General features: G+C 43.7%; 3 protein-coding genes across 4 annotated transcripts; 1 reads left to right on the top strand and 2 right to left on the bottom strand.

Annotated features, from left to right (window-relative positions):
* Positions 1–4,723: 4,723 nt before the first annotated feature.
* LOC123449331 (thymidine kinase-like) lies at positions 4,724–8,551 on the bottom strand. Its single transcript, XM_045126527.1, has 4 exons — positions 7,958–8,551; positions 6,942–7,086; positions 5,458–5,579; positions 4,724–5,271 (listed from the first exon to the last, which is right to left on the bottom strand). Exons 1-4 carry the CDS (start codon positions 8,278–8,280, stop codon positions 5,016–5,018), a joined length of 846 nt encoding a protein of 281 aa, XP_044982462.1. The 5' UTR covers positions 8,281–8,551; the 3' UTR covers positions 4,724–5,015.
* Positions 8,552–13,894: 5,343 nt separating this feature from the next.
* On the top strand, positions 13,895–16,363 carry LOC123449326 (1,2-dihydroxy-3-keto-5-methylthiopentene dioxygenase 4-like). Its single transcript, XM_045126516.1, has 5 exons — positions 13,895–14,068; positions 14,179–14,251; positions 15,036–15,130; positions 15,240–15,479; positions 16,005–16,363. The coding sequence occupies exons 1-5, from the start codon at positions 14,057–14,059 to the stop codon at positions 16,134–16,136; spliced, it is 552 nt and encodes a 183-aa protein (XP_044982451.1). The 5' UTR covers positions 13,895–14,056; the 3' UTR covers positions 16,137–16,363.
* A 3,653-nt stretch (positions 16,364–20,016) lies between these two features.
* LOC123449313 (uncharacterized protein C227.17c-like) lies at positions 20,017–22,640 on the bottom strand. Of its 2 annotated transcripts, XM_045126494.1 has the most exons (4): positions 22,390–22,640; positions 22,078–22,184; positions 20,865–20,919; positions 20,017–20,755 (listed from the first exon to the last, which is right to left on the bottom strand). In XM_045126494.1, the coding sequence occupies exon 4, from the start codon at positions 20,741–20,743 to the stop codon at positions 20,351–20,353; it is 393 nt and encodes a 130-aa protein (XP_044982429.1). In that variant the 5' UTR covers positions 20,744–20,755; positions 20,865–20,919; positions 22,078–22,184; positions 22,390–22,640; the 3' UTR covers positions 20,017–20,350. The 2 variants fall into 2 exon arrangements, with proteins under 2 accessions (XP_044982429.1, XP_044982437.1); XM_045126502.1 differs by lacking the exon at positions 20,865–20,919 and having other exon boundaries at positions 22,390–22,528.
* Positions 22,641–26,958: the final 4,318 nt, after the last annotated feature.

Genomic DNA, 26,958 nt, shown 5'->3' with positions numbered 1-26,958 from the left:
AATTTCATATTTTGGCTAAAGAAGAGGTGAAGCATGCCATACATGTTACTGCAAATAAATAGAGGAGCACTTCCAATTGCTAACTGCATAAATGGTCTCCGTTTGCATTAATGTATTCATCTTTTGGGTCATAAGCCCATAAGGTCATCGGTACGTAGTAACACGAGAAAAAATCATACCTTCAGTGTCATGATTTCTTTGCTTGACCCTGTTGTTGTCCCTGGCATGAAAATGCTACACTTTAACCCACGATAAAGATAAAACTCCAACACATAACTAAATCATAAAACAAAAGAAGCTGAAACCTTTTTAATTTTGAGTTGGGCAGAAACTGAAACTTGACACAGTGAAAACAGAGTAAAACACTATGTTTGCATCCCAGAAAAGAGTGACTCCACGGGGCCTCCCCTATCGCCGCCGGCGCCTACAACATGTGCATCTCGTCAATGAAAAGGATCACCTTGCCTTGCGCCTCCTCGACCTACTTGATGGCATCTTTGAAGCGCTGCTCGAACATGCCGCGCCAGTGCGTCCCGGCAACCATGGACCCCATGTCAACCTCCACGATGCGCGCGCCGACGAGCGTGTCGGGGACGTTCCCGGCAGTGATTCGTTGCGTGAGGCCCTCGACGATGGCCGTCTTGCCGACCCCCGCGGGGCCGACAAGGGCGGCGCAGTAGGCTCGCCCCCGCGCGCCGCCCCCCGCCCTCGCCAAGTCCTCGACGGAGCACCGCCGGCAGGGGTCCTCCTGCCTCCTCGGCCCCGCCTCCCCGCGGGCACGCACGGCCCCCTCAACCTCGGCTCGCCTCGCCGGCGAGAAGGCCCGCGGTAGGCGACGGCTGCTCGCAACGACGGTCGGCGGCGTGGGACGTGGAAGGAGGTGGCGGCGGGCTCGAGGTCCAGATGGGATAGGGAGGGTAGGCAGCATTGTGCGGGTGTTTCTTCTTTCTCCGGCATGTACCGTTTCAGGCTGACTTGAGGACTGCGGGCTAAATTGTAACAAAGACAGGGGTTTTTCTGCAAAACAGCCACGACGAACGACAGAAACCGTATTTGCTTTATTATTAGGGAGAGATAATAATTCTCGTACCAGTCGCTGCTGATATTTATCTATCTACTCGTCCCTTCGTCCTCCCTCAGATGAGGAGTCTCGGCAGTAAATTCATAGTTTTTTTAGGAATATGTAGCAAAAGAGTCCGTGTGTTGCAACGTAAGAGAAAATAACACACGCTCTAAACGTAATATATTTTCACATGACATCACATTTGTGTTGCCAACGATGGTTTTAGTGCTCACACAACGAAAACGCGTTTGAATGTACAGTCACTCGGAATAAGATAAGAAATATGTTGTTTCTTCCCATGAGGTTTCCAAAGGTGTGCATGTGTTGTTAACGATGTTTTCTTTCCTTTCAATTTGGTTTTAATTTAATGGATGTTTATTGCAATTCGTATCGTCGCCGGAAAGAGAGAAAAAAAAGACCGTGCACTACAGATTAAGTTTGCACCAAAAATAATATTTAAGAAATATTCAACAGCTAAAAATAACATCCTATTTATATTCTACACATTTTTTAATCAAATTTCATATATAACATGTTAAAATCGGAGTTACGGTTTAAAAGATATGGATAATTTCGTTTTAGATAAAATGTGGATTGATTAACTGAAAAGTTAGGGTTTTTTTTTAAATCCGGACTGCGGGTTGATTACCTGAAACATCAGAGGGTTTTCGGAAAAATGCAAAAAAAGATTCGTTTTCTGACTTAAATCCAGACTGTGGGTTGATTACCTGAAACATCAGGGGGTTTTCTAAAAAATGCAAAAAAGATTCGTTTTCTGACTTAAATCCGAACTGCGGGTTGATTTCAGGAAACGTCGGGGGCTTTTTTGCAAAAATGTCATAACGGATGACAGAAGCGTTGCGCGCTTTATTATTAGGGAGAGATAAACTCATGGTTCGTAAGCAAATCTATATCTACTAATAAAACAAATAGGTATTCTTAGTCTGTCATGCTATTTTATAGAAAACCCCTGGTGTTTTTCTAACATTAAACCCGCAGTATATATTAAATATTTTTTAAAATACTCATATCTTCTAAATCATAACTCCAAATTTAATATATTATATATGAAATTTGATTAGAAAAATATGTAGAATTTTAATATGATGTTATTTTACATGTTAAACATTTAATACAAAAATATGTTGGATGCAATTTTAATATATAATTCGTTATTCGTCTTTCTTTCATAGCGGTACTAATCCCGATTGGGGATGAACACGTCAACAAAATCTGGATTGGTGATGAAATTGAAGGTCACTTGTCCGTTTCTTTATATGTATTAAATGTACATGCAAGCCGTGTTAAAATAGAAGACATGTGGAATCTTGAACCGAACTTTTGTAGGATAAGACTATATATGTTTATGTCGTAACTACAAAGACTCAGATTATAGACAATTTTTTATAAATTAAGAGTGTGTGGTTTTTTTCTTCCGTTACAACGCGCGGGCCCTTTTGCTAGTGAATATAAAAAAAATTGCAGGTAAAGGGAGCTTTTGTTGCATGGTATTAATGTTACAATCAAGAGGCCACAAATCCTCGATACAAGGTGAAACCGAGTTCAACCACACAACGGTGGTAAATTCGGAGCAGCTATAAATGACCAACCGATCTGTAACTTTATTTTGACTACAATGTGTGGTAAAAACTCTCTAATACACATCAAATCTCTAATTTTTAAAACTAAATGTCCATACGCCAAGCGAGCAAACGTATTGCTTGATAGAACTGAAATGTCTCCGAAGAGTCTGGTTGGACCACCACGAGGAGTTGTGTATGTTGGATGTCCAAAATCATCCCTTGCATAAGTGCATGTAACTCCGTCTTCAATGCATCATTGCAATGAAATATCACTCTATAAGCTGCAAAGATAATTTCCTCGCACTGTCTATGTATGTTGAGTAAATAAATAGCAATTAATCTCTCATCTTTGGTAACATAATAAAACATATCAATTACGGGTACATACATATTTTGTCTATTTAATGAATCGCATAAAATCTATACTACATAACCAAAGCATAATCCTATTTTTTCTATCTTGTTTTGAATATAAAAAAAATCCATGATACCCTTATACCGTGTTAAGAAATATCTAGCCCCGCATATAAAAAAAACAGAGCAAGTTGCAACGCACAGACACATACCTAGTACTGTTTAAACAAAATCAATGGGTGCTGATGATTTTCCTTTAGGAGATAATACATTGGGCTACACATCTTTTTTCCTATGTGTAGATATTGATACCCATACTATTGGTTCCGTGACAAGTGCAAATACTGCAAAATTGATTGACTCGGTAAAAACATTACATTGTTCAGTTCCAACATTTACATCATCAGCTTGAAGCAAATTGACAAAGAAATTATCCGGTCATGGAATTCTGAGTTCTAACAGCAAGCAATAGCAGGCAAGAAACCTGCACAAAGAAAGGAGCAGCAGCCAACGCTGGGGCTTTGATCAGAGCAGTTCAACATTAGGACCACACATGTTGGATTTATTTATTTATTTATTTTGGATTTCTTGCTTCCAAGATGAAGCCACCCACTCAAGTGATATATCCGCAATGACACTGCAACAAATTTATGTAAATTGGAGCCATCACACAACATTCTGATTGTGCAAACAACTACTACCTCTCAAAATATAAGACGTTTTTGTAGGCAGCGTCTTATATTTTGAGACGGAGGTAATATGTTCCAGACAAATCAAACCATGCTATCGGCCATTGTGCAAGGAATTTTTTTTTTACTGATAGGACATTTAGCACCACAGTTATCATACCTTGATCTGAGAAGGTTTTTGGTGCACCATATGAAGAAATACCGATACTCAGACCCAACAACTCGTGTGGCTTCATAAAACAGCTTAACAGATAACATCACATTTGAGTATTTGATGTTGAGAAGCAAACAACTATGTCACATTTGAGTATTTGATGTTCAGAAGCAAACACAACTATGTCTATACCTGGCAAGACGTGGCAAAAATGTACTCCCTCTGCTCCATAAGTCTTTGTCATGGTTAAAACTAGAACCTCGACAAAAATTAGAAAACGGAGGGAGCATCTTTTTCCTTCTTTTTTTGGAATTGAACGCACACTATTATATCTGCTCACTGATAAATTGAGGGGCCACCTTACCATCGCCACAATCACAAATGTAAGCATAGATCAAGGCAAAACGGATGGCCGGAGGGGCGTTGCGTAACCTCCGGTCAGCACGAGAGGTGAGCGAGAGACTGAAGCCATCATCTTCAAGCAGAGGGAGGGGGGCAGAGACCGCTACCTCACCAGCATCCACCAAGGAGATGAACAAAACATTGCCTCTGTCGAAGAGAGCAGAATGGCTATGCAGAATTGGGCCCAACCAAAAGTATCAACATAAGCTGTGCATATCGTGTCTTTTTTACTAACACTTAATAGGTCTACCAAAAGATTGTTTTCTACACACACAATATTTCCAAACTGGAGGATCCAAATTACAGTGTATAAGACATGTATGTTCACAAATAAATAGATAACCATCTATTACCTCTTAACTTTCTCATTCTACCTCATACAGGTAAGGGACTAACAATTTCATGCCAACCAATGTTTCCAACCAACAACCGCATATTACTGCATTCGCTTCCCAGACAGAATTTGTCTCATGCGCCATTTTGGACAATTGCTCATCAATTTCAAATTAAAAGGTGGTTATTCTAAAAGAAGAGTTGTTTGCACCAACATCCCCAACTGGTAAATATTTACAATCTGCGCAAGTTGTAACTTACTTACGTTCTCCTAAGGTAGTATGGCACTGCCTCATAATTTGAAAATTTAGGCTGGCATGACGCCACAGGTGCTTAATAACAGGCACACACTGGTAGCACATCTCAACATGCTGTTGGATGAATGACATACTGAAGAGATGGAGATTTCTGCATAAGGCGATGCCACACACCCCTAACTAGCAGCGCGCTACTTCAGTGGATCTTTCGATGTCCATGACAATTCGTGTGGCCTCGATGACAAGCTGCCCGTCCAAGTAGTGCTGCCTGCACACAGGCATATACACATCGGCTCCCCCAATGAGTTCGGTCCTGGTTTCCTGCGTCTTCCTCAGCGTGAAGGACGCCCGGCGGTCGCACAACTCACACCGTGCTGTTAGCTTGGTGACCGAGTTAGCCAGGGGAATGATGTCCAGCACTGAGCCAAACTTGTTCCTGTGAACACCTCAATCATCAAACAGTAGGCATGGTAGAAAAGATTTGCAATACCTTCTGCATGAAAATTCGGACTATCTGGATAGTTTTAATTTAACAGACTTTTAGGGGATGTACATAGATTTAGCAAATCAACCAAGTCAAAGGAAACTAAACAGGTTTCAAGAAAAATCATTCAGTGAGTACCTTTTGTAGTCGCCATCTAGCCCTGCAACTACAATGATTTTTCCATCATGATCAGCAGCTTTGCAGCAGAAATCATGAAGATCATCAAAGAACTGGGCTTCATCAATACCTATGACATCTACCTGCAGCAGCAAATTCTGATTAGATCCTTACAGACAACCAAAAGGACAAGGGTGGGGCTATTTCATGGCAGCTTCAATACCACCATGCCACACCATGACATGAAAAAAGAATGCTCTCATCTCAACCAGTGTTGGCTGGCTAAGAAACTTTCAGGCCATTTCACACAGCAAGGGTACGGATAGGAGGTGGTGCCATGCTACATAGCAACTGTACTATAAGTTGTGATAATAATCACATAAAAGAAAATTCACGCACAACAAAGAATGGCTGAAGAACAGATTAGCTAATCAGCCAATATCATAGATAATTTACTAAATCAGGCAAGTAGATGAACACTAAGGGCGTGTTCAGAGTCCCTCTGCTCCAGCACTCGGCTCCTGGAGCGGGTGGAGCTGCAGTTCAAAACTGTGGAGCAAGCAAATTGGAACTCCACAGATCCTTGAATTCCGGGGAGCCGGTGGATTGCCGGACAGCTCTTAAGCATGACAATTGCCTCATGCTATGTGACAAAACTTGGTCCTCTGATCACAAGCTCATCACTTTTCACCATAGGATGCTTGTAGTCAAAGTTGGTTGCTCGATCAGTAATGGCTTCTCAGGCATAGATAGTTCAAAATAATTTTAAGTAAATTTGGAAACTTCTACAGGTTTACAAATATATTACTGAAAAGCAAATGGCAAAGGATGCATACTATCAAGCATGAAAAGTCATGCATAAGATATTCTGATTGGAAGCAATAGATTTTCCAGTCAGCTACCTTGCCCCAATTACTCAACGTCCACTACTTTATTCGCCAACCTCAGCTAAATAACAAGCATGAGCAGTACACCTATTTTAAGGCCAAGACCGAAAGCAACCGTTTTGTAGTGACAAAAATGCCCCAAGATCATACAACTATAGGTCGGATACTCCAGGAGCATACAACTTTCTATTTGCGCACTTTGCATACTCCAGGAGCCCAAATGATAACACTTTGCATAGACATACAGATCTCTTTCCAAATAATGCTTGATGGCACACTATTTTTATAGATTCCCTGCCAGCACAAGCACAAATGGCAACAGTCTATATGTGCATGAACTGCCAATTAGACAACATATTCAGATGAACACACAGATTCCAGTGAAACAAATAAGTGTATTTTTTTTTAAAAAGTGCACATTCTAACAAAAATAATCTGAACCAATACAGCATAAAATGGAGAAAAAAACATTGTGCAAGAAATAAGAGTACCAAACAACAGCAGAGTAACGTTTGAAGCATCCACTCAAAGAAGTAGAGTATATTTACAAGTGCAGTAGTAATTTCCAGTGCACATCATGATTAATTAAATTGAAGGGTAAAATGTGTTTCAACCCACCTTATCATAAGCCTCCCTCCCTAATTTATCTTGGAAAGTTGAAAGCTCTGGTAGAGCCCAGCATGCCATCTTTGTGCCATCATGGGTCACAACAGAATCCAATCCATATCGATTGTCTTTGTCAGACTTTATGAGTGCCACAGTCCTGTATTGAAAGGAGCAAAGATGTCAAAATATATAGCAATAACATTTCAAGAATAATCATCAATGCTGACAAATTTTCCCAGATATGGAAGCAAATGATGAAATTAATAATTTTCTTTTGTCTTTAGATCCTATGGCTGCAAGCTCCATACACGCATCTCCAGGATTGGCAGAAAAAAGCATGGAATTCAGGAGACAAAGAGCAAGAAGCATTTTTCTTTTCATCAGAATCTCTGCAATAACAGTCTTCTTATTGACTAAGAAAACCACTCATAACAGCCTTTTTAAGGAAGAAAGAAAATATCAGTTTGAGTGTGCTAACATCATGGATTACCATCACTGACCCGTGAAACTCCAACAGACCACCAGTTTTCTATGCAAGCTATTATATACATCACTGACAAATAGAGTTATATAACAAGAACATTAGTTATTATATACTCCCTCCATTTCATAATACTTGCAGTTGTTCAATTGACTGCAAGTGTCATTAAACAGATGGAGTGCTTAGCTAAGATCACGAATTATCCCATCATGGACCAGTGAAGCTCTGACAGGCCACCAGTTTTCTATGCAAGCTATTGACAATTAGAGTTATATAAGAAGAAGATAAGTTATTATATACTGAGCCAAGATCATGAATTATTCCATCACTGACCAGTGAAACTCTGACAGGACACCAGTGTTCTATGCAAGCTATTGACAATTAGAGTTATAAGAAGGACATTAGTTTTATATACTTGGCTTAATACCTACTCTTCCGAGCGTTGATTTTTCTCTGGTCTTACCAGAAACCCTGACGACCTAACAGGAACAGGGTTCACTGGCTATCAACGAAATGAATCGGTAAACAGACGGGGCCGTGTCAGTACCTGCCGGTGCCGGCCTCGGCCTGGACCCGCCGGAGAAGCGCGGTGGTCTTGCCAGCGAACATGGGGCCGACGATGACGTGAATCTCGCCCGACTGCGCTTCCCGGGCCTCCATCGCCGAACCACGACCGTCTATCCGAATCTTGGCCGCCGCCGCCTTCTTAGAGAGCGACCTAGCAGGGGGGGCGAGGGGCCTGGGGCGGGAAAGATCCGGCCGGAAAGGGAGCGAGAGGAGCGGACGGAGGGCGGTGGAGCGGGGGAGGAAGGCGGGGGAGGAGGTGGGGGCGGAGAGGAGCGACCTCATGGCGGAAGAAATGGAGCGCATCCGGGAGGGATTTTAATGGGTAATTTTTTCGGGTGGGTAGGTGGGAGTGGGAGGAGGATTGAAAATTTGGGGGCGGGGTTTGAATTGAATCTTTCGTGGAGGGAATGGGGAATTTTTCGCTAGGGTTTTGGAGGGAAGGGTGGCGGCGGCTTGGCTTGGCGGGGAAGGTGGGAAGGGGAAGACGGCGAGGGTGGGCGGCGGCTGTGGCGTGACGGTCACCCGTGGGGCGGCGGCCGGCCGGCGGCTGCGGTGTGCTGGGTGCTGCGAGCGAGGGTTGTGAGCTTCTGGGCGCTGGGCTGCTATCTCGTCGAACGCGGTGACGGGGTACAGGTGCGGGCTTGGGCCTACGAACAAGTTATCTCTTCTTCTGCTCCAAGGCTTGCTTGGGCGGGCCACGGCCCAGGTTGGCCCTCACGAAATTCTGTCATATTTTTTTCTAGAAAAAAAAACGTAACTCTATCACCGTACGCACTGTTTTAGGTAAAAGTAAAAAACGAAAGAGTTGAATGAAAGATGATTCATCAGTCTTTATTGATGATTTAAATAGGGTGTTTATATTCGGATGGAAGTACAAATGTTATTTAGAAGTCAAGTAAACTTAAAGTTACTTGAGAACCAAAGAATTACATAGTTGCCTTGACAGCAAAAAAAAAATACATGGTTGCTTGAGAACCAAACAACCTATTTAACGGTTAACTTGATTCTAGTTAGCTTAATTAATAAACAGCTAATCTATTCTTAGACACACACCCCCCCCCCCTCCTGTTGTACAACGTCTCTCATTGAGTATATGAAATATCTTGACAAATTCGTTGTATAATCTTGAAGGTCTCCCCAAAAACCCATGGGAAAGATATGAGGAGAATAGTGAAGATATGTTGCTAAAGCTTCTTTAAACCCAACAGAAAAATGATAAATAAAATGATGCAACATGTAAAAATTATTGTCTCTTCATAACTTATATGAGTAAAACATTTGATGAAGGAGAAAACTCATCGATGAGTTTAGAGAACAATGAATATGTCTTGAGTACTTCCTTCGAAAACTCCAGTGGTAAAAATAGAAAGTATGACATATGATCTTTGATAAGATATTACCTCATTAAAACCATTATGAGAAACTTTGAGAGAAAACTCATAAGGAAAAGAATGTGATTTGATATGCCATTGAGAACTCGTTTAAAACCTGGTGAAGAAAATATAAGGAGAAAATGATATGGCATATACATACACTTGTGTTTATATTGTCTTGTTTAAAATATTTTATGATAAACCATTAGAGAAAAAATCATCAAGGGGAAAGGAATACAATATATGCAATCTGATGATTGTTAACATGTGACAGTTTGGGCGATTACTCCCCATGAACGTTGCAAATCTGGAGGATGTGTCATACCATACCCATTGACATGGTCATGACATTGTGATTAATCTATTGAATTTTTATAGTATTTTATTTGCAAAATGTTTCCTTGTTTTTTCTATAATTTGTGAGGATGGTAACTTCAAACAATGTGCTTTTATGATATCCATATTCGTATAACTTGTAGGTATTGAGTAACACAATTGGTAGTATCTTGGTAAATCAAGTTATCTTGGGGATCATACAGTGGCTACTATCCATGGTTGTACTCTTCAGGGAGGCACCGCTTTGGAGTCCTCGCTTTGTTGTTGTCCGGCTCACCTCTCTATTGTGGATGTTCATGGTGAAGATCTTCGTTGGCTCCAAGCGGTTCTCCTACTCATTTGTAGTTTGCTTGGTTGCCAGTGGGGTGGTGTATCAGTGTCTGATACCTCCATATCTTGCCATAGGTATGTGTTGTGTGCGATGGGGGTGTCTATTTGTATCGGTCTCTCGGTTGTAATCGGTGATGGTTGCTTTATAATATAAAGAAGTGGGAGGGGGCCTTTTTGGTGTGAGTATCTTGTGTGTGCTGCTTAGTAGGTTGTGATGACTTCCGTATGATGTTCCATTAATTAACCGAACAAGTGCCATATGCGATCTTTCGAAGTGCCTACGTCCATCTTCTGGGGTGAAGGAAAACCCATCGGGCCGACCACACTCCTCTGTTGCATGAAAAATAATTCATTGGCTTTCAAGTCATTAGTCGTGCGATGAAACAACCGTTGCGACATGTGGAACCATTGTCAGAGTAGATTAGCAAGGGGATGTGCGATTTTTTCTTGAGGAATGTCGTGCTTTATTGATCAAGGATAATCAAGAGAGAGTGCCCCCGGATACAATTCGGGGTTACATGAATAATAAAGTCACTAGAGGACTCAGAAGATCTAGCTAGAATATGAGTCGCGACATTCGACAAACAATTTACATGACTAAAGCGAACAGACGAGAAAAACAATGCCAACTCTTTGGTATCAACAATGATGAGCCCCACCGGCAAGCGATCAACCATCAAAGCATGGGTTCTCTGGATAACGGACAAACAGTCTGATTGGAAACGGCCCTTGAAAATCCTTCCTGGCGTGATAGCTACCACACGTCGTAGCGTCGGTGCTTCATCTAATTATAGGGTGGTAACCTCGTCAACATGCTCGCGGCAAGCCAACAAGAAATCTCCAATGTGGTTCCTAATTACCACGCCAATTCCTATCCTTCGAGATTATTTGAAGAGTGCATCATCCACATTAACCGCCACTGCATTTGCCCGCGGTGGAACCCATTTAACAGGAGATACTAGGGTATCGCGCCTAGAAGCAACTACGGTCCTACCACAGTTTTGCACAATGAAGTCAACATGAGCCAAAGCTTTCTCACCCACTCTCCGAGGATGGATCCTAACATAATTGTTTCTTGCATCATTTGCGGACCTCCCATATGTGCCAAATTGTTACTACCAAAGTCATGGCCTCGAGAGAGGTGGCATGCTGAATGAAATCAAATATCCACTGCTTGGTATGAACAAAAAAATTACGACATAGATGGAAGCCTAAAGTTTGCATCACTACTCACCATAAGTGGCGCGTGAAATGGCAAAACACAAAGAGATGCTATATATGCTCCACTCTGTTGCAAAAGAAATTCGCCCTTACATTCATACCATGTCGTCGTAGCAACTCGGTGCCCGTCGACAAACAATCATGGGCCATTCTCTAGAGAACGATCTTCATCTTCCTAGGAGCATTGACCTTCCAAAGAGCTTGCGAGGTTTTCTCTTCAACACCAAAGTTTGATTGCACACCATGGACATTAAAAAAATAAGAATATCATGAAGTTTCACATACTTGGCCAAGTTATATGTTGATGTGACTAAGTAGGATCCAAATTGATCATAAGGCCAGGCAACTAAATCATCCACCACGCACACACACACTTAGTGGGATCTGTAACACTATGTTGGCCATCATCTCAGGACAAACACTTTGGATCACCCCCTCGTCTCAAGCTTTCTGATCAACACTAAGGAGGAAATCCACTATCACCCCTGTTGGAATAGGGAGCAGAGTATGAAAAGACATCGATGGGTGGCCTGGAATCCAATTATGACCCAACAACTTAAATTTGTTTCCCCTACTCACCACCCAACTCAAGCCCTTTGAAACCAAATCATGGCCAAACAAAATGTCGCGCCAGGTAAAGGATGTTGCCCTGGGACAAGCTGAATCCATAAAATCACAATTCATAAAGTATCTGTCCTTAAGGACCTTACCGCACAACGCGAGACGAATCATTCAGTAAGCGCCAACTCTGCTTCCCTAGCATTGCTTGGTTAAAGAGCACACAAAATCACGGAATCCCATACCACAAAGGATTTTTTTAGTGGATTGGCATTCCCGATTGCGCCAATGCATCTTTTTTCGGACATATCGTGATCATGCACACTTTCCCTTCCCCTCAATTCTCATCCTCCGTTGAGAAACCATCAACAAGCATGGCTCTTCAAGACCAAAGATACCTCTCCTTTATTTTTATCACGTCACAATATTCGGCCCTTGGTTAGCTAATTAACATCGAAATTAGAGTAGGCCCAAGACATACAAGAACAATCATTCGACACTGATGAAAGCAAACAGTAAGCTAAAAATCCTGCAAAACAACAATGAATCATCGAGAGATTCCTTTGCCATCGACATTGTCTAATCAAATTGTGAATCCTATGTTATCTACACGAATGTATCCGATTAGACTAGTAAAGAGGAACAAGTTTGAAGAAAATGTATTACTTATGGCAAGTAGTCGGACGTGTGGAGATTGGATCAACGAGACATGGCACTATCGACAGAGATGGCGGCGATGGATGGTTGGCATGTGTTGTCTGCTTCCTGATCAATGTGGGAGGGTGGAGCGGCGGTAGGGATTCCTGCATCGAGCTCCTATAATGCATCCATGACTTTGATCGGACGAACGACTAGAAACATACCCGGGGCTACAACGACATGTGGTAAGTGATGGGGTCACCTACTAGTGGTAGGGTCATGGACCCGACATCCAGGGCTCACTGAGGAGCCCTCTCAGTCATTAAAGTCCTAGGACTACTGATGCATTTGGATGCATACACTAGGTTCATTCGGATCCATGGAGTCTCAAACGTCTTCATGTCAGCCGACCACGCATCAACACTCGGACGGAGAAGAGGCGTGGACGATGTGGGAGCTGCAACCACCAAAGGACTTAACACCACACATGAAGTGGAGTCATGACTAGCGTTATCAGTAACAGTCGTAGTTAGGACTGCAATTTCTAGTAACCCCCCCCCTAATTACTCGCATTAATTACCCTTGTAGTGACGCACGTCGGGTCATGGCGAACTCTATATAAGCTACCACCGAGCTGTGTGGCAGGGGTTGAGCATCCTCTGTAATCAGACACCCCCAGAAAAAAACACAAGCCTCCACACACGAGTTGTAGGGTCTTTACCTCTCCGAGAAGGTGCAGAGTCGCTAAACTCGAGTGATACACATGTGTTGTAATTAGGCTTCGCCCCTCATTCGTACCCCTAATATTCATTGTCGGGCTCGTTCCCTCGACAGTAGGTCAGAAACGGGCCATCGTTGGAGATGGTGAGAAATGACACCGGTCCATAGACCCAAAGGGGACAATTTCAGTGTTTTGACCGTTTTGTGAAAGTTGAGCCAAATCTGACCTTGTTTAAAAATTTTTCGAGATCACATCCTTTTCCTACCGTCGAGGTCGATGGCGGTAGGGTATAGCTGCCTAAAGGACCCTGACGGTAGAGATGCACGCTCTATCGTAAAATAAAATTAAGTATCAAACATAATGCTTGTACGCACCTATCCCGACACCACAGTGGTAGGGTTGTACAAGCTACCGACAATCTGTTTATCGGTAGGATTTGTGTTGCGCTGATGTGATCATTAAGGAGGGTTGGTCGGTAGACTGGTATACCCTACCGTTAACGATCGTGATGATAGAAAAATAATCAAATTCTAAAATATTTTTAAATCATGATCAATCTGATCCAACTTTCATAAATAAAACAGTCAAAACACTCACCGGAAGGCCCGACAATGTCCCCGGAAACGCCATACAAAAATCTGGCCTCACGCCTGACATCAGCTCTCCATTCAGATTAGGATCCTCTGCGGCTTCCCTTTCGGCACCACAATCCAACGGCCACGACGCACCGCTCGCAGACAAAAGCCAGAGCAGAGACGGGAATCTGGATTCTCGAACCTACCGCTGGTCATCCTCCTCCACCATTTTTATTTTCATGTAGCAAGAAAGCACGCACTCTGAAGAGAAAACAAGCCAATCAAACAAGCTGCTGGGTCGTTTCCTCCATCCATTCCGCCTCAACATGGCTCTTCAGGCACGGCCAGGATTCGATCCCCTGGATCTTCCCTTGGAATCGAGATGAATTCATCTTCTCTTTTGATGCTGCTGCATCTGACTTGCGCCTGTTCTTGGTTCTTGGATCAGGTGTGGATGGTCGGGGAGAACGGCGAGGACCTCAACAACCACAGGGAGCTCCTGCCTCTCTCCAAGCTCCAAGGTGATTGATTGTTCATGCGTCTCCTACTTTTTGGGGTAAAAAAAATATGCCTCTTTTGGCAGAATTTATGTACTTGCTATCTAGGGCATGTCTTTTTTCAGATAACGACGCCTTCATCTAACTGCTTGAACATCTGCTTGGTGACTATTCAGTTAATCAAGTACTCCTTCCATTTCTAAATATAAGTTTTTTTAAATGTTTCACTAGAAGTCTACATATGGATGTATATAGACATACTTTAGAGTGTAACTTCACTCATTTTGCTCCGTATGCAGTCTTTTAGTGAAATTTCTAAAAAGACTTATATTTAGGAACGGAGGGATTAGTAGTATTCATCCCTTTCCCAAACATCTGCATCTCAAGTGACAGGTTTTCTTACTCTAATTGGAAAGTTGATTGCCACATCTGTGTACTGCTACTTGCAAACGTGTTGTATGTGTAGTTCAGCATTTGCCACATCAAGAGATTTATTTTTAGAAAGAATGCACTACTTGTCATTGTTCTTGATTATCCTCCGTCGATTCGAACAATACGGTTTATGTCCCTCGCCCCCTGAAAAGTGACTGCTGGAAATGGATACCTGACTAATAAGGCAAGTAAATCAAGGGAATGTTTTCAGTTCTCTTTTCGCTTTGAAAATATCATCTTCTGAATTATTTTCAAAAATAGAGCCCGGGATCTGAATCCACTTTAATTTCCCACAAACGAGGTGTCTAGAACTTGGGCTCGGTTCTTGTACCAGACACACATTGCTAACCAACCTCCAATACTTCCCTTTTTTCAGAGATTGGCGTGTTATATTGGCATTTGGACCCAAAGAAGTCCGAAAGTGAACAAGAGCTAGCGAAAATCCGCAAAGACAAGGGATACAGCTACATGGTTTGCACTTTCCACCACCACCAACCCTCGATCCCTCTTGGCTTCTCTTTAACCATGCACACCTTGTGTATGTAATCTGATAGTGTTGCACATGCATCACTTGCTGAAGGATTATCTGGATATATGCCCTGGAAAGTTGGCAAACTTTGAGGAGAAGCTCAAGAATTTCTTCACAGAGCACATGCATGCCGACGAAGAGATCCGCTACTGCTTGGAAGGCGGCGGGTATTTTGATGTGCGCGACAAGGATGACAAGTGGGTTCGGATCTGGATAAAAGAAGGGGATATGATCGTGCTGCCGGCTGGAATTTATCATCGGTTCACCCTCGACGCCGCCAACCATGTGAAGGTACTGAACTACTGATTTGGGAATCTGTATGTGCTTTTACATCTAAAGAGCTGCTGCAGTAATTATTTTTTGTGTCACATTTTGCATAAAAATATGAATCGGTTTTATCAACCAAGCTCAATTAAAACATGATTTAGGCACTAGAGGACATCCGTAGAACCACCATGAAAGAATGGCAAGTCGCGAAACATATCTTGATCAACAAGATGGTTGAGAATTAATTCTTCATGTATGCTACTTGATGAGGACTGAGGACCAAAAAGGGAAAACAATAAAATGTTGAACTAGGGTCAGGACAACACAAGTTTGCCAATCGGGATAATGTATTCAAGTTATGCAGACAGTTTTGCTCGTAGGATGAAGAAACAAGGTTCATTTTCAGCCGGTAATTAACGAACTGTGCTGTTAAACAACATGTATAAGCAATGAGACATAATGTACATATTTAGAGAAGCTCTATCATGCATCAGATATCAACTCAAACTTAACACATTCTGATGCCTTATCTCATTATCTGTGCAACAGCTCATGAGGCTCTTCCTCGGAGAACCAGTGTGGACCGCCCACAACCGGCCTCAGGAGGACCATCCGGTGCGGCAAGAGTATGTCAAGAGGCTCACGGACGACAATGCTGGTCATGCTTTGGCAGCACATTGAAGTTGGTTTGTGATCCCTTGGCTATGTATTATAAACGCCCATGGACATATACATACACTTGAACGAAACCATGTTGTAATCTTGAAACCAAATAGATACGCTACCTACTTGTTATTATTCACTTGTAATTGCCCGTGTGTTGCTACGAGGGCATAAGTATTCTAGTGGTTCAACATTAATCGTGTCAAACATATACTTTTAGAATTCATGTGGACATTTTTTTAAAATTCTTCTTCTTCTCCCGCACATTATCTTCGCCTCTCCACTTTCCGTTTACGTTAATGTAAAGAAAAATCAACATTCAGTATTATATATATACTTCAGGCTCCTTCAGATGCTCTAAAACTTTGCATTTACTGTTATATCAAATTCTCAGCTGCTTAAACACGGTTCTGATTCTAAACCTTTGTATTAACCGGGCAGTGATTCTTCAGTCCACAGAGAAATCTATGATCTTAGGACTAAGTAGGAGGTTACCCTTGAAGTGAAGACAGCTCGAATTTTTCTAACTTGCATATAAAAAACTTTGTTCAAAGAGATAATCTTATTCTTTTAACTTCGAATAGAGAAAGGTGTGATAGCACCCGGGTGCCTAGGCACCCTCTATAAACAGTAAAATCAAAAGAAATAGAAAACAAAATCAAAAAAATCTGAAACTTTACAGCATCAAAGATGATCAAACTTTGTACGTTCTTGCAAATTTTCATGTCAAAATATCTTGTAGAGAAAGATGTAGAAACAAGTTTCAGATTTTGATGCTAAAAGTGCTCAAAACTTCAAGCACTGAAATCTTTTTTGTGTGTAGAGCTCCACGAGTAGTTTTTTGGCATGAAAATTTGCAAACACCTACAAAGTTTGATCATCATTGATGCTGCAAAGTTTTAGATTTTTTAAATTTTATTTTCTATTTTTTTAATTTTACTGTTTATAGAGGTTGCTTAGGCAGCCGGGAGCTAAAAATCCACTCTCCTTCGAATAAGTCAGTAATAATAGAGACACAGAGCTAAATTTTCTTGACTGTGCAAAAGTTAAGTATGGTTATGCATGAGCATGAACTTTGTGTTGTGCCCATGCATACATCTGAACTCAAGTGTCAGCAGGGAAAAACCAGGTCGCGGTGAATGATCCGTCATGCGGCACCACCGTGTCCACCGGCAAGGGGGACATCGTCCCTCGTCTCATGTCGTAAACCCCAGAGTAGAGGGCGCTCGTCCTTCCATCATAATTGTTACCCTCCTTGACAAAGTAGATACAGTCTTCTCGAGCTCCGGCGTACTTGCCGTCTCCGTCGGGGAGCGACTCGGAGCAGCCTTCGTTGAGGAAGAGAGCGCGCCCCTTCAGCGTCTCGACGTCTCTCCACCGTCCTCGGCCGCCGCTGGTGTCTGCCGCCTCCAGGACCTCGAACCAAGCCGGCATAATCAACGGGCTTGTCTGCTTCACCATCAACAGCCGGTCGCCGGAAGCGACCAGGTAGTGGCGAAGGCCGCCGTAGTGCCATCGGTCTATGTCGTCCTGCGGGCTGATGAACACGGGCTGTACGTCGACACGACTGCCGTCGACGATGTCCATGGCATAGAGGCGTAGTCGGAAAGGGAGGCACAGACCGACGGCTGCGGCGGTGAGGACGTATAGCTTGTGCTGGAAGAGCGCCATGTCGAGGACATGGTAGGGATGGGGGTAGTAGGTGCCTGCAGCTACATCGCCATGGGGGCTCCACTGCCACTCCACGTTCGTTGATCCGGGCCTGCGGATGGAGATGGTGATCACCTTATTCCCGCCGCTCAAACGGCTCCCTGTCTGGACGGCGATGATGCCGTCGGACATCACCACCACCTTGCGGATGTTGCTGCCGTCGAGCACGCCGCCCCGCCGGGTGTGGAGGCAGTTGAGGCTGACGCTCTGGGAGGCCGTCGTCCCCCGGGCGAGAGGGTTCATCAGCGAGCACGAGAACCCTTGGTGATCGTTGTGCTTCTGCACCAGGAAGAGCGTGCTGCCGGTGGAGACGCGGTGGGCGACATTGTCGTCCGGGACGAGGATGCGGCGGTGGACCTGGCCGTCGGAGAGGCTGAGGAAGGAGCCGTCACGGAGGGCGAGCCACGGGAGCAGCGCGGGGAACGGGGGCTGCAGGCGCGCGCCGGCGCGCCACGGGCGGCAGACGGCGCGGAGGCGGGCGCGGTCGGCGTGGGACACCACGCGCTGGAGCACGAGGCTCAGCAGCTCCGACGGGAGGTCCTGCCATGGACGACGGCTTCCGCCGAGATTCGTCGCCGCCACTACCTCCATCGTAGTAAGGCCCCGTTCGTTTTCCCTCCACTCCCGGAGCTGTGGAGCTGGGTGTGAACCACTCCATTGAAATGAGTGATACCCTGCCCCGCTACAGGAGCGGAGTCGAGGGAGCAGAGAGAAACCGAACGGTTCCTAAGTGGTAGGTAGATCTGATCATCAAGCTAGCTCTGTTGGCCTGGATTATATAGGACGTAGTGTTAGGCAGCCCAAGTTGCATCTCCGGCAGTTTCACGGCCCAGGCCCAATTTCTGCTGATGTAAAATAGGGCACCAACTATGTTTTTCTTCTTCACGGTTGCATACATATCTTCTACTCCCTCCGTCCAAAAATAAGTGTCTCAACTTTGTATTAGCTCTAGTACAAAGTTGTACCAAGCTTGAGACATTTATTTTGGGACGAAGGGAGTATCTTCTACTCCCTCCGTTCCTAAATATAAGACCTTTTAAAGATTGCACTATAAACTACATACAGAAGTACATAGACATATTTTAGAGTATAGATTCACTCATTTTGCTTCGTATGTAGTCTTCTAATGTAATCTTTAAAAGGTCTTATATTTTGGACCGGAGGGAGTATTTCTAAATAGTTAGAACCCTACTTGCTATTCGCTAGACATGCAAACATGCCACACAAGCAAGTCATGTATGTTACTACAAGTTACACCTTGTGTATTTATTTATGCATGCATGCAGCCTTGCCACATCATCTATACATGCATGTTAGGTATTTATTTATGCATCCATGCAGCCTTGCCACATCATCTATACATGCATGTTAGTCTTAAATTATTATTTTTCATCCTATTTTGTACTGAAAGTATATGTGTTGATCGATTCCATATATACTAATGTAGCGCAACCTTCACATTTGACATTATTTGACTATAATTTAAAAAATATATTATTTATATGCTTCATATTTGTAAATTATTTTTTAAAACATATATGTGCTTCCCATTAGTTTTATTTATTTTATAGCAATTATTTACGCATTTCTTTTACCAAAGTTCCCGCTGCAACGTGTGGGGCATCATCTAGTTAAGCAAACTACCCCACATCTATTATGTGAGATATGGCTCCTATTTTAATTGTAAGAAATGCAGACATATTTCCACTTTCTTAAATAAATCGAATGTTTGCCTATGTGGATTTACTCAGTGTGATTGACTCTGATGTGAACCCAACCAACTCACTGTAAGAAATGTCAATTCCTTGATTCTGCAAAAATAGACGAAATTATATTAGCCATATACTACTAATGATGTAGTTGTCCATGTATTCCTGTTTAAGACAGAAACATTAGTGAAAGGCTCTTCCCTTCAAGTAAACATAAAAAAGGCACCACAGAAGCTACTACTGACACTAGTAAAAAGAATCATCATCAGTACTGTGTAAGCGTCGATTGCTTGCTTGATTCATAACCTTTAGCGGTGGAGGCAGATGGATTCTAGACTAAAGTAGTCTCAGAACAATTCTCTTCGAGATAATCTAACTATTCTGCAGCATAAAAACGCTCGCGGCTAAATCCTGAAAAAAAAAAGGAACACCAGGAGATAGAAAAGCAAACCAAATCTGGCAACCTGAGGCTATACCCATTATTGACCACATTTGAATTGAAATTAACTAGTCTGCGTTCAGAAATTGATGAGAACACACTACAGCACAAGCCAAAACATTTATGCCTGATAACCAACTAAGCAAAAAAGCTAACATCATAGCTTGTGCAAAAAATAGCAAAAGAACCACCAGAACATCTCGGTTCAGTTGCCTGCCATGATTTACAGAACAGGATTAAGGTACCATTCCATCCAAGGTTCCAATTATTTACCCTGCCAGGGTACATTCAAGTTTGAGCAAAGACCAACGGTCTAAGCACAGCGCACCAAAAGCGCAATCGACGCTTCTGTAGGCTCCCCTGACTTCCAATTATCAGGAAAGAACACCGGATCCAGGAGGAGGCACAGCAGAACCTGCAGTCTTCGGCGGCGGTGACGACATCACCACCTTGTGCTTGTACATCTTCCACCAGTTCGCCTGCGCCTCTTCAACAGTCCGGAAGGTCCAGATGTGTGGCTTGGCCTTCTCCCGCGCTATGAGGATCTCCTCTATCTCAGCCCGCCGCTTCGTCTTGAGCGAGAGACAGTCAACGAGATCGCCCCACTTGCCGAAGCAGGTGTCAAAATCCCCGTGGCGGTAGTAGTTCTGCAGCTGGTGGAGCGGGGTATAGCAGAACCATAGTGCATCGAAGCACTTTATGCAGTCCAGCCGCGGTGGAGGTGGGATGGCAGCGCTGGTCGTCTCGGGCTTCTCTTTGGGCTCCATGCTTATAACCGCCTACCAAGAAAGGGATTTACATGTGAGATATGCTCGCGTTACTAGAACCACAGGAAACAAAAGAAAGATGGAAGAAGACGTATCGGAAGAAAAGGATAACCCGTCTCACCTTCCTCACCTCAGCGCTGCTGCTGCCACAGCGGCTTGGGGGTACTGGACAATCCCTATTTTGATAGAGATATCAGATTTTGGAGGAAGAGATGTAACTAAGCCCAAGTGAGAGCATACATACATATAATGCTACAAGCTATCCAAACATAGTATTACAAAATCAATTTTTCTGGATATAGTTAACATCATGTAAACGATAATATAGTATGAAGTACATATATTCTCAAAAGGTTCACTAATTAGTAGGTAAATATTTTTATAAAGCATCCAGTAACTTTCAAGCTTATCCCTCAACAATTCTTCATTTGCCATCTTTCTTGTATTGTCATTAATGACTAGTAATATGGATCAGAGCATGATACTAAACATATTTTGGGCAAGAACAGCCATGATGTAAATATGAGGGCAATCTTAGTTATACTGTCCTTAAGATTAAAGTCTTCTTGTAGCTAGTTAGTGAAAAAAGTATACTGACCAAAGATATCTTATTGCACCGGGGATGGAAAGGAAGTGCAAATTGTATGTTTTATAATACTAGAGAAGGGATAGATCACTTGTTCTTCTTGTGCCCTGTTGTTACATATGTTCGGCATGTGATCAAATGTACGTTTAATTTGCAAGAGATACCTAGTGTTTTTTATGATATCCCTGCCTGGAATAGTAAGCTCCCTGTTAGTAGTAGACGGCTTGTAGCTTGTGGAGTAGCTGCTGTGATTTGGTCAGTTTGGAAGACCAGGAAGAACACACGCTTTAATGGAATCATCATGCCCTTAGATCCTACTGGTATTGTGTGTCGAATATTGCATTATATTAATTACTGGTCTGGTTTGCAGAGGCAAAAAGTTTAGAAATTGTGTCGCAAGGCGACAAGAATTCTGGTCATGGTGGCCCATGAGTTCTTCAGCTAAAGACAGGGATGGACAAAAAATTGATAGTTGTTTGATCAGCTTCATGAAAATGAAATTTGGAATTTCAGCTCCTTTGCTCGAAAAAAAAGGCTCGGATTATTACACTGAGAGGAATCTTAGTACTTGCACTTCTTGCTGGAATTTAATCTATGCAAACTGATGAGACCATGATGCTAACTAGTAATCAATTCGGATCTAAGCAACGCTCCCCTCCACCACCGCACACCAATCACCATTTTCCCATGTGTTGCATCTGGAAAGGCTTACAACACCACGCTCTAATTACCATTTATAGCAGATTACCTTCTTGTTTGCTCTACTGTGGATGCCGAAGCAGCTCCAAGCCCCTAAAACTGACAATGTTGATGCCGGAGCTGTTCCAACTTCAGGTTCCGAAGCTTGAACATGCACTTGAAAAAACATGCAGCAAGTACTCATCAAGAAACAATCATCATTGTGTTCTCACAATATCAAATCTACGCCAAGTACTCAATCATCATCCAATACAAGAATCAGGAAATAAAATAAAATTGAACAAACAGATGATGAAAGAGGAAGGAAGGAAGGGGTGGAGGGGTGAGGGAAGAGGGGGGAGGAGGGAGGAGTGGTGGCTACCTGCCTATAGACTGGTCGCCGGCGTAGTTCCGGGCGGCGGCGTTGTTGGACGTTAGCGGCTGCTCCACGCTGCTGGTGGGAGCGGCTGCTCGACGGAGGGAGGCGCTGCTGGGCGGCGGGGCAGCGGAGGCTTCGGCCGGCTGGCTGCGCCGCGGCGGCGGGCTGGTGGCGGCTAGGAGGAGGGGTCGCGGGGAGGCGGTGGCGGTGGTGGCGCCGTCGGGAGTACCATCGAGATCCCAGGGAGAAGTTTTCTTTCAGGCTATGCGATGTTAATTCGTGGGCTTTTTTCTTGGCGCGGCCCGGCGCCTTAGCGGATTGCCCGTGCTTGCCTACGCATAAGCTGTCTTACCAAAGGCCTGCAGGTTGCTAAAAAAAAAAACAGCCCAGGTCAGACCGCATGTCCACGTTCGCGCGTCTCAACCCGCAGCCCGCACAATCGGTGGCTGGGCCGGTCGCCTGCACGACCTGGCTTGCCACCGCGCTGCCCCCGGCGCCTTAGCGGATTGCCCATACTCGCCTACGCATAAGCTGTCTTACCAAAGGCCTGCAAGTTGCTAAAAAAAAAAGGATCAGCCCAGGTCAGACCGCACGTCCACGTTCGCGCGTCTCAACCCGCAGCCCGCACAATCGGTGGCTGGGCCGGTCGCCTGCACGACCTGGCTTCCCATCCACCGGCCCACACGCCAGAAATCCCCCACACATCTCGCACCATCTCCCACCTCCCGATCCAGCCGACCGTCTCCCACCTCCCGATCTGCATCCTGCACCTTGGTTGCCATGGCAAGAATGCCAGAACAAATCTAGCGCATGCCGGACCAAGAACAAGGCAAAAGGTATGCAACCCGTGTGCGATCTGGTCATTTTGCTTTCTCCTTCCAAAACCGACATCGTAAACAGTCATCACCTGTCCGAGTTTGCCATGGCAACCTGTCACGCCCAAGATGCGACCCTATCTCAATTTGGCTTGAGGGCCTCGTCAGGGATAGAAGCGCATCTCGTTGTGTCGCAAGAATGGATATCGTTACAAGTACATGTACTGAAAAGAAGAGATATATAAAGAGTTGGCTTACACTCGCCACAAGCTACATCAGAGTCACAACAGTACATTACATAATCATCAAGAGTAAGAGCAGGGTCCGACTACGGACGAAAACAAACGAGAAAAATAAGATCGACGTCCATCCTTGCTATCCCAGGCTGCCGGCCTGGAACCCATCCTAGATCGATGATGAAGAAGAAGAAGAAGCAACTCCAAATGAACAATCAACGCGCTCGCGTCAAGTAACATTTACATGTACCTGCAACTGGTGTTGTAGTAATCTGTGAGCCACAGGGGACTCAGCGATCTCATTTCCAAAGGTATCAAGACTAGCAAAGCTTAATGGGTGAGGTATGGTTAAGTGGTGAGGTTGCAGCAGCGATTAAGCATGTATTTAGTGGCTAACTTACGAGTACAAGAAGTAAGAGGGGGAAGATCTACGCATAGAGGACGTGAACTACAGATGATCAAATGAATGATCCTGAACACCTACCTACGTCAGACATAACCCACCGTGTCCTCGATCGGAGAAGGAACTCACGAAAGAGACAATCACGGTTACACACTTAGTTGGCATATTTTAATTAAGTTAACTTCAAGTTATCTAGAACCAGTGTTAAACAAAGCTTCCACGTTGCCACATAACCGCGGGCACGACTTTCCGAAAAGATTTAACCCTGCAGGGGTGCTCCAACTAGTCCATCACAAATTACCACAAGCCACATAGAAATCCTCAATCACGAAGCTCACGATCTCGTCGGATTCCCTAGTGGAAAACCTCAACTCTGAGATTACCCAAAGCATCACCGGAATCCCGATGCACAAGATATCTCGTCAAATGTAAAACTAATCCAGCAAGGCCGCCCGGCGTGTCGACGACCCCGATAGGAGCCGCGTATCTCGTTCTCAGGACACGACGGATAAGCTACGCGTACGAGTGCCAAACCTCGAGTTTCCTCGCGGTGGCCCCGCACAATGCTCTGTTTTGGACCAACACTCATGAGGAGCACTGGCCCGGGGGTTGATTAAAATAGTCCGCGGGTGCCGGCGGGTCCCTATGCAATTTTTTTAGGTGATTAGGCAAATGTAGTACCAATGTTGGGCCTTGCCAGACCAGCTTTAATCTAAACGAATTATCAAGGGGTCCCCATAACAAGCCCGATCGTGTTAGGAGCGCTCGTTTATGGAACATAACACCGGTAGCCGAAAACTAAGGGGCAAAGGTGGAACAAAACACCAGGCTAGAAAGGCCGAGCCTTCCACCTTTTACCAAGTATATAGGTGCATTAAACTAAATAGCATTTAATAGGGTGATATAACAAGGAACCCATGTTATCACATGGAAGCAACTGCTCCTGCAACTAGCAACGCTACACAGGGATAAGCAAGCAGTAACATAGCTAATCAGTGGTTTGCTAGGTCGAACAGGTTGAAGGTTACATGGCATTGTTGAGAGGTTGATATTTAACAAGTGGTAGGCAACGAGACATAATCGATATCATCGAAATAACTAGCATGGCAATGATAGTAATGGTATCTGGGGAAATGGTCATCTTGCCTGAGATCCCGCTTGGAAGAAGAATGCCTCCGTGAAGCAGACGAACCGTCGTAGTCGAACGGGTCCTCACAATCCGGCACGCTGCGGAACTCTATCGAGACGAAGCAAATCGGAAACACAAATCAACACACGGAATTCACCACACGATGCAAGACACACATGATGCATGAACGGTCTAATGCAGGGCATGACAATCATAACAATCAAACACTACACATTAAGTGAAGCTTAATATGCAACGAGTTGCATATTGACGAAACTCCACGTTTAATTATTTAGTTCTATCCCGAATAGATACACGACAATATTAAATGTGGTTAAACATGCAATAGGTGAAGCGAAAATTAAACTACCTATCTAGACATTTTAAATGAGGTCGGAAATGACATATAGCATCTCCGAGACGACCTCACATGTTAATTTACAATTCTGTCTAGAACTGAGCTAATGCATTTAATTGGTTGTTTAACAGCAAAACAAATAGGTTCACGTGATTCTACGCATCAAGACAAGCAATTTACACATAGAAAACATCTCCAACGGAGCTACGGTTCAAAAGTTACAAGCACCGCAAGATATGATGGCATGAATGCAATATGTGTGCAACGACGGCTACGAGCACTTCAAAACATACAAACAGCAAGAGAAGATAAAACTACACGAGATTATAAGCAAGTTTCATGTAAGACACGATCAAATCGGAGCTACGGATCAAAAACTACGAGCAAAACAAGAATTCACTACAATCTGCCAAAATCAGCCACATAGCATTTTCTACGCCCCACAACTACGGCTACACAACTCCGATATGCTCAAGCAAGGCATGGCACGGAAGAGTGCAAGAAGCATTACTACAAACAACTAACAACAACTAGCAGGGCAGCAAGGAACACTAGGGAAAGAAGTCACAAAATGGCTTCCCACACACTATTTCAGACTTAGTGAAAATTACACCTCATGAAAGTGCAGTTTTCGATCTGAAGCTATATTGACAGCAGCAAAACCTATAGCTACAGGACTCCAAATGGCATGAAAATTTGCAGCATGCTAGATAAACACAAGAGATACAACTAACTCCATTGGACCAACCTCAAAAGAGCTACAGATCACAAGATACAAGCAAGACAAGACAACAACAAAATATAACAGATTCCAGACTTAGAAATATTTCAGCTCCTCCAAATCAGCATTATTTCTAGCAACTTGAGGGCAATCAAAACACACCTAAACATGCATTTCTATCGCAACTAAAAATACCAGGGGCTAAACAAAACATCCAAGATCAACTCCCTAGTTGACAACTCCGACAAACGACGCACGTAATAAATCCTACGAATTAAACAAGAGGGCAACATGGCAAAATATCTCGCGAACTAATTTACTCAAAAGCTAAAACTAATTGCACAGAAAAATCCATGGGATTTTTCTACCCCGGAAACATATAAAATATGTGGGGTTTGCAACACAAAATAATGCCGCATATTAATGCGAGAAAAAATAACCTATACGCAGGAAAATAAATTACCGGCAAATCCCTACACGTAAAAATACAATTGACCGCTCTAAAATGCATGTAAAAAATGGTTCCTAAAATATGAACACTTCCAATCTTGCATACGAGCAATCCGGACTTGCGTGAAAATTAAATACGGGACGAAACAATATAGGACAGCACGTTAAACTAGGCGTTCGGCACGTAAAACTTTGCCAAATAATTATGCAAGTAGTGAAATCGTGTTCTACTCGCGAATCTACCCCAAAACCATATAAAATACGCCTCGTTCCGACTTACAGATAAAAAGCTACGGGCATTACAATATTCGTCTATTTCCTGAAATTAAATAAATCCGAAAACTAAAAAAATCCACCGGGCCTAATTCTACTGCAGATGGGCCTATAGTACAAGGGAGCGGGATAGCAAAAGACGCACAAGGACGCCGGATAGAAGGGCTCACCTGCGTGGCCTCTTGGG

The sequence above is a fragment of the Hordeum vulgare genome, chromosome 1H, assembly GCF_904849725.1.
Source record: "Hordeum vulgare subsp. vulgare chromosome 1H, MorexV3_pseudomolecules_assembly, whole genome shotgun sequence".
In the NCBI taxonomy this organism is placed as follows: Eukaryota; Viridiplantae; Streptophyta; class Magnoliopsida; order Poales; family Poaceae; genus Hordeum; species Hordeum vulgare.
This window is presented reverse-complemented; position numbering and strand designations above follow the sequence as displayed.